Source organism: Marmota marmota, unplaced genomic scaffold, assembly GCF_001458135.2.
Source record: "Marmota marmota marmota unplaced genomic scaffold, marMar, whole genome shotgun sequence".
NCBI classification, from domain to species: domain Eukaryota; kingdom Metazoa; phylum Chordata; class Mammalia; order Rodentia; family Sciuridae; genus Marmota; species Marmota marmota.
Window position 1 is genome coordinate 5,561,170 of NW_026000305.1, and position 6,134 is coordinate 5,567,303.

The 6,134-nt window shown below is 35.7% G+C and overlaps 1 protein-coding gene across 2 annotated transcripts; it reads left to right on the forward strand.

The window, feature by feature from the left end:
• Positions 1–77: 77 nt before the first annotated feature.
• On the forward strand, positions 78–5,881 carry LOC125614464 (SH3 domain-binding glutamic acid-rich-like protein 3). 2 transcript variants are annotated; one of them, XM_048797277.1, is made up of 3 exons: positions 78–745; positions 4,558–4,731; positions 5,655–5,881. In XM_048797277.1, exons 1-3 carry the CDS (start codon positions 698–700, stop codon positions 5,718–5,720), a joined length of 288 nt encoding a protein of 95 aa, XP_048653234.1. In that variant the 5' UTR covers positions 78–697; the 3' UTR covers positions 5,721–5,881. The 2 variants fall into 2 exon arrangements, with proteins under 2 accessions (XP_048653234.1, XP_048653235.1); XM_048797278.1 differs by having other exon boundaries at positions 129–745; positions 4,558–4,725; positions 5,655–5,866.
• Positions 5,882–6,134: the final 253 nt, after the last annotated feature.

The following is a 6,134-nucleotide window of genomic DNA, read 5'->3' on the forward strand; positions in this document are numbered from 1 at the left end:
AAGTCACGGTCATCAAGGAGGGCAGGAGGCGGGCGGGGGGCGGGGGGGGTGGGGGGAGGTAGGAGAGAGAAAAGAGGAAGCTCCCTGGGCAAAGAGAAAAGATAATGTTGATATGATGGTCACCTCCCGACGAGTACCGTTTGTTCTTTCTCTTTAAACTCAAACAACACAAGTTTTATTTGTGTTTTTTTCCACGCAGTACATTGCATTTGGAATACTTTCGGTCTCAGGTGACTCCGTATTTTTTACGCAGCTTTAGTAGCCTACAGAAAAGTTCCCGCTTGCCTAGCCTCCTTTTCCAAGCAGGGCGGAGGGAAATGGATAGCATGCTGGGCCTGAGAATGCATTTTACACTTCCCGCTCCTCCTCTCCAGGGCCTCTCAAATGAGGAGATAAAAGAGGACTTAGCTAGTGTTTATCACTTCTGGGAGTCCAGCCCTCCTCCCCGCCTGCCGGTGGGGGCTTCCGCTCTCTGGTCACCAGGAACCCGCTTTCCTCAGAATGGGAGCTAGCATGCGCCACAGGGGCGCTTGTTTTCCAGCCAATCCCGAGCCCAAGGGCTACTGGCCCTTAGAAACCCGCTTGGAGGAGGGCAAAGCTGGGTGTTCGGACTACTGAAGCCAAGCTGAGCTGAGGGAAGTAGCCGTGAAGTAGTTAACTTCTTATTACTCCTGCAAAAGTACCCTGCGTGGAAACAATGAATTCCATTAAAGTCTATTATACCAGCGTGTCAGGCTCTAGGGAGGTGAGTAGGAAGAAAAGGGCCTCAGCGCCAGGGCGGGAGCGGGAGAGACTAGAGTGAAGACATTCTAGTTGGAAACTTCAAAATTTTGCTAATACTTTACATAACCTTTCTTCCTTTCCTCTCAACTCCATACTCTCTAGGCTTTGGGAGGTGGGCGGTGCACAGAAGGACAGATAATGTGATTAACTCTCTCATACAGATTGAGCTCTAAGAACTGACTGACATGGGAAGTTACTGGTATCTTGAATTCAACCACCTCAAGGACCTTCAATAATTTTACCTGTATTTCAAATGGTAGAAATAAAGAACTCTATTTAGGAAGGGAGAGGGAAAATGACAGTGAATGAACACCTAAACTCCTCAGAGAAGAGAACCCAAATGAGACAAACTCTTATTTATTATTATTATTATTATTATTATTATTATTATTATTATTATTATTACTAAGTACTGGGTATTGAACTCAGGGGTGTTTTACCACTGAGCTATATCCCCACTCTTTTTTTTTAATTTGACGCAGGGGCAAGGGTGGTGTCTCAGTGGTAGAGTGCTTGCCTACCATGTGTGAGGCACTGGGTTCGATTCTCAGCACACCATATAAATAAATAAAATAAAGGTCTATTGATAACTAAAAAAAATATTTTAAAAAAATTTGAGGCAGAGTCTCACTAAGTTGCTGTGGTTCTCACTAAATTACAGAGACCTCCAATTTGTGACCTCCTGCCTTAGCTTCCCCAGTCGCTGGGACTACAGGGTGCACCACTACACCCTGCCAAACTGTCGACTTCTTATTTTTTTAAGTTATACATATCAGTAGAGTCCCTTTTAATATAATTATACAAGCATGCAGTATATCTTATTCTAATTAAGACCCTAGGTTTGTGGATGTACAAGATGGTGAGATCCACTGTGTAACATTCATATATGTACATAAGAAAGTTATGTCAGATTCATTCCATTGTCTTCCCCTAAAAACTGTCAATTTCTAATAAGTAGATGTATTTGCATAGATCAGACGTTTCTTAGATGAATTGAAATTTAAATGACTTCTTTTAACCAGAATGTAGGAAATATTATAGAATGGAACTGTGCAACAGAAATATAATGAAAGCCATATATGTAACTTGAAATTTTAGTAGCTATTTAAAAAACAGGTGAGATTAACTTTAATATGTTTAACACAAAATATCCAAATACCATTATTGCAACATGTAATCAATATAAGAAATGCAAATATTATATATTATTTTTTATATTGTCTTCAAATTTACTATGAATTGTGCAAATACTACATATAGTACATCTCATTTTGGAGTAGCCACATTTCATTCCATGATAGTCACATGTGACTAGTGGTTATCACATTAGGCAGCACAACTATAGAATGACCAATATATGGCCAAGAACCTCCTTCTACGATTTTTTTAGACAAAAATGAAAACTGAGGAATTTGGAATTGATTATAAATGGTTGACATAGCTTCACCACAATCATTCTGTGTGTCAAACTCCATATTTGCAGGAGGAATGAGATTGATTCAGTCTTGAAAGAGGAGGCTGATTTTGCATAAAACCTGGTCTGGTAGTTTAGTGTTTTCACCTGTGTACTAACCCACAAGAATAAAAATGAGCAGATTTAAAAAAAGAAACCTGTGGGCTGTTTTACTAGGTTTTTCTTTTTAGCATTGTAATTAATGTTATTGAGTTTAGTAACTGTAAGAGGGAATGATTTGGAGTAAGAACCACAATGAATTCAGTAGATCACCCACTGAACTCTTGTCCCATGACATACTGTAGATAACAATCATCTGGAGGGTTTGTTAAAATAAATTTTTCCTAGGACCCACCCCCAGAAATTCTGACACTGTAGATTTGAGGTGGACTAATGCTGATGCTGCTAGTCTGTGAATCACACACAGAATAGCACTGCTCTAGGCAACCCTATTCTAATGGGTTCCTCTGAAAAGGTTTTGAAAAATTAGTATAAAAATGTGACTCAAATGTCATGTAATAAGACTTCTCAGTTTTAAAAAACTAATGAGCCTTAGAAATTAGAAATGCTGCATTTTAGAATTTCAGAATTTTCTCCATTATCCATTGGATATAGTCACAGTTTTCTAAGCATGGCAGGATTACCATTTCAAGTCATCAAACAAAAAGCCTACTGACATGCACTTTCATAGAAATCCCACTTGAATAAGCTGGGTTTGGGTTTGTCAGATTGCTTTCACATGTTTTCTTTCATTACAGATTTTATTTGACAAAATTGACCAAGTTTGTCACATGAAAATGTAGTAACCTTAACCTTTACCTAAGATTTATGTTGTAGGTTTTTTTAAAATATGGCTATTAAATACATTTAAAAAATAACCAACTTTTGGGGCTGGGGTTGTGGCTCAGAGGTAGAGTGCTTGCCTAGCACATGTGAGGCACTGGGTTCGATTCTCAGCACTGCATATAAATAAATAAAAAAAGGTCCATTGACAACTAAAAACATTTTTTAAAAATAAACCAATCAATCAATCAATAAAGGTCCATAAACACCTAAAAATATTTAAAAAAATAACCAACTCTTGAAATTTTACCTATTAGCAGATGATACGAATTTAACAGTTCATATGAAAGGACAGAGTAAGAAGTGACCACCTTGATATACTCACTTACTTATAAATAGTAATCCGTTCATGTATTTATTTTTTCTTCCTTTGGATTGCCTCTCTGATTTAGTCTCTGTGATTTGTAACTTGTAGTATGTTTCCCTCAGTATTAAAATGTGGTATCATGTCCATTTCCTATCCAGAACTGCCATAGATACTAGTATAAATTAAAGCACGAACGAGTGCAAAAGCCTGCCTCAACTATTAGCAGAATGTTCTTAACAGCTTAAAATACAGTGTGAAATCAATCTGGTAAATATTTACAATCCATAAGAGATTTTCAACCCCCACAGACACTATAATTTTCTTATATACAGTTGACAATTGAACAATTCTGGGAGGCTGGGAGGTGTTAGGAGAGCAGAGATCAGTCTTACCCCCACAGTCGAAAATCTGCAATTTAACTTTTGATTCCTCAAGACCAGAAACCTTACCAATAAAGTATACAGTTGAATAGTACACATTTTAAATGTTATATATTATATATGTTGAAAGTACATGAGAACCAGGAAAGATCACTTTTTACTGAATGGTGCAATTAACTGAAGAGAGGAACTGCACATGCAGAGATGATTAGCATCACATAGACTCACCTTAGATTTTTAAAGCACATACTCCAAACATAAGAGCTCATTGAAATAGGAACAGTAGATGGCTACAAAATTAATATAGTTGTATAGAATGTATTGTGGCTAATTTTATGCAGTTATGATTTAATACTGCATCAGTACAGTGTTTACACTTGTGGCAACTGTGAATGGTGCCATGTACAGTTTGTTGCACATCTATCTATGTATATACATATACACAATCATGTGTATACACATATATACACATGCATATATTAAATGTTTATATGACATATATACTATATGTAATGTGTTTATATATATATATATATATATATATATATACACACACACACACACATACACATATACATACACACACACACATACAAACATATAAACTTCACAAGAACAATACTTAACTTTGTTTCAAAATATTTACAAGAATCCCTAATTTGTTTCACAATCAGGCTTTGTACCATTAATAGCTATTCCTGTTCTATAACATAATGGACAAGGAAGGGGAAAAAATATTGGGACCAATTGATTCAACTTATTAACATCTTTCTTTCTATATTTCTATCTAGGTAAAGCAGAGACAAGAAGAAGTTATCAGAATTTTAGATGCTTACAAAGTACAGTATGAATTAATAGATATTTCTATCAGTTTGAAAGTACTCCAAGAAATGAGGATGAAGGTTTCCACACCTAAGGCTCTACCACCTCAAATATTCAATGGCCAAGACTATTGTGGAGTAAGAGTGAATATCCATTTTTATTCTATTTTCATTTCATATCTTAAAGTCATATACAAGAGAAAATGTATATGTACAGGGTAAGAGGGTTAGATTTCCCCAGCTATAGAATAATTTAATTAAGTTCCTGAAAGCAAGGCAATTTTTATTTTATGAAGAAAAGATTATTACAAAAGGAAAATATAGCTGGGCATGGTAGCACATGCCTATAATTGCAGCAAATGACCAACACAAATATGAAAATTGTTCAACATTATTAGCAATAAGGGAAAATGCATATCAAAACAACACTGAGGGCTGGGTTGTGGCTCAGAGGTAGAGTGCTCACCTACCATGCATAAGGCACTAGGTTCAATCCTCAGCACAACATAAAAATAAAATATTGTGTCCACCTAAATCTAAACAAATAAATATTTAAAAAAAACAACACTGAGATTTATCTCACTCAAGTCAGAATGGTAATCATCAAGAAATAAAAATAAAATAACATCTAGGCGGGTGGCGTATACCTGTAATCCCAGCGACTCAGGAGGCTGAGTCAGGAGAATCACAATTTTGAGGCCAGTGTCAGTAACATGGTGAGGCCCTTAGTAATTTAGTGAGACCTTGTCTCAAAATTTAAAAAAGAGTTGGGGCTGTTGTTCAGTTGCTAAGCACCCCTGGATTCAATCACTAGTACTTCCAAAAGAAAATAAGAAAAAATATATCATGAAGCTTGTTTGAAGATAATTATATCAGTATTTTTCATCATACATCATAATATGAAATAAGTCGTATTCTGGAGAAATTTTTCATCTAACTTAACTAGCAGAGGTTTGCAAAGCCTAGGCAGACTTAACGTGGACACTTGAGTTTAATGGGGTCATAATTGAGAATTATTATCACTGATGTTACAAGTTAATTTTATTTTTGTTTTGTTTTGGTTTTAGGATTTCGAAATGTTCCACAAGGCAAAGGAAAACAAAGAGATTCTGAAATTCCTGAAGATGGAATGAACAGGCAGTTATGCTGAGATGTTTACTAAGACGGTTCTACATATACTTCATAGATCTGTTTAATTAATCACTTTAATACATGGACTGGTTCCATTTCAAGGGTGCATTAAATAATTTCTTTGTTACTCTGTGAACATTTTATTTAACTATAAAAAAACTGAGCTGGGGGTGTGGCTCAGTGGTTGAGCACTTGCCTAGCATGTGTGAGGCTCTGGGTTCGATCCTCAGCACCACATATAAATAAATAAAATAAAGGTCCATTGACAACTAAAAAATATTTTTAAAAAAATAAAAAATAAATAAGTATCTATTAGCATCAAATTTTAAAGGTCACTAGTAGTTATCCATTTATAAGCATGAAGTAGATTTTAGTACAATTTTCAATTGGCTTTCAACTTTATTTTTAAAATGTTT

Coding starts and splice junctions, on each gene's coding strand:
- LOC125614464 (XM_048797277.1), top strand. CDS start 698: ATGAATTCCATTAAAGTCTATTATACCAGCGTGTCAGGCTCTAGGGAG. Junction 746..4,557: donor GCGTGTCAGGCTCTAGGGAG/GTGAGTAGGAAG, acceptor ATTTCTATCTAG/GTAAAGCAGAGACAAGAAGA. Junction 4,732..5,654: donor AAGACTATTGTGGAGTAAGA/GTGAATATCCAT, acceptor TTTTGGTTTTAG/GATTTCGAAATGTTCCACAA.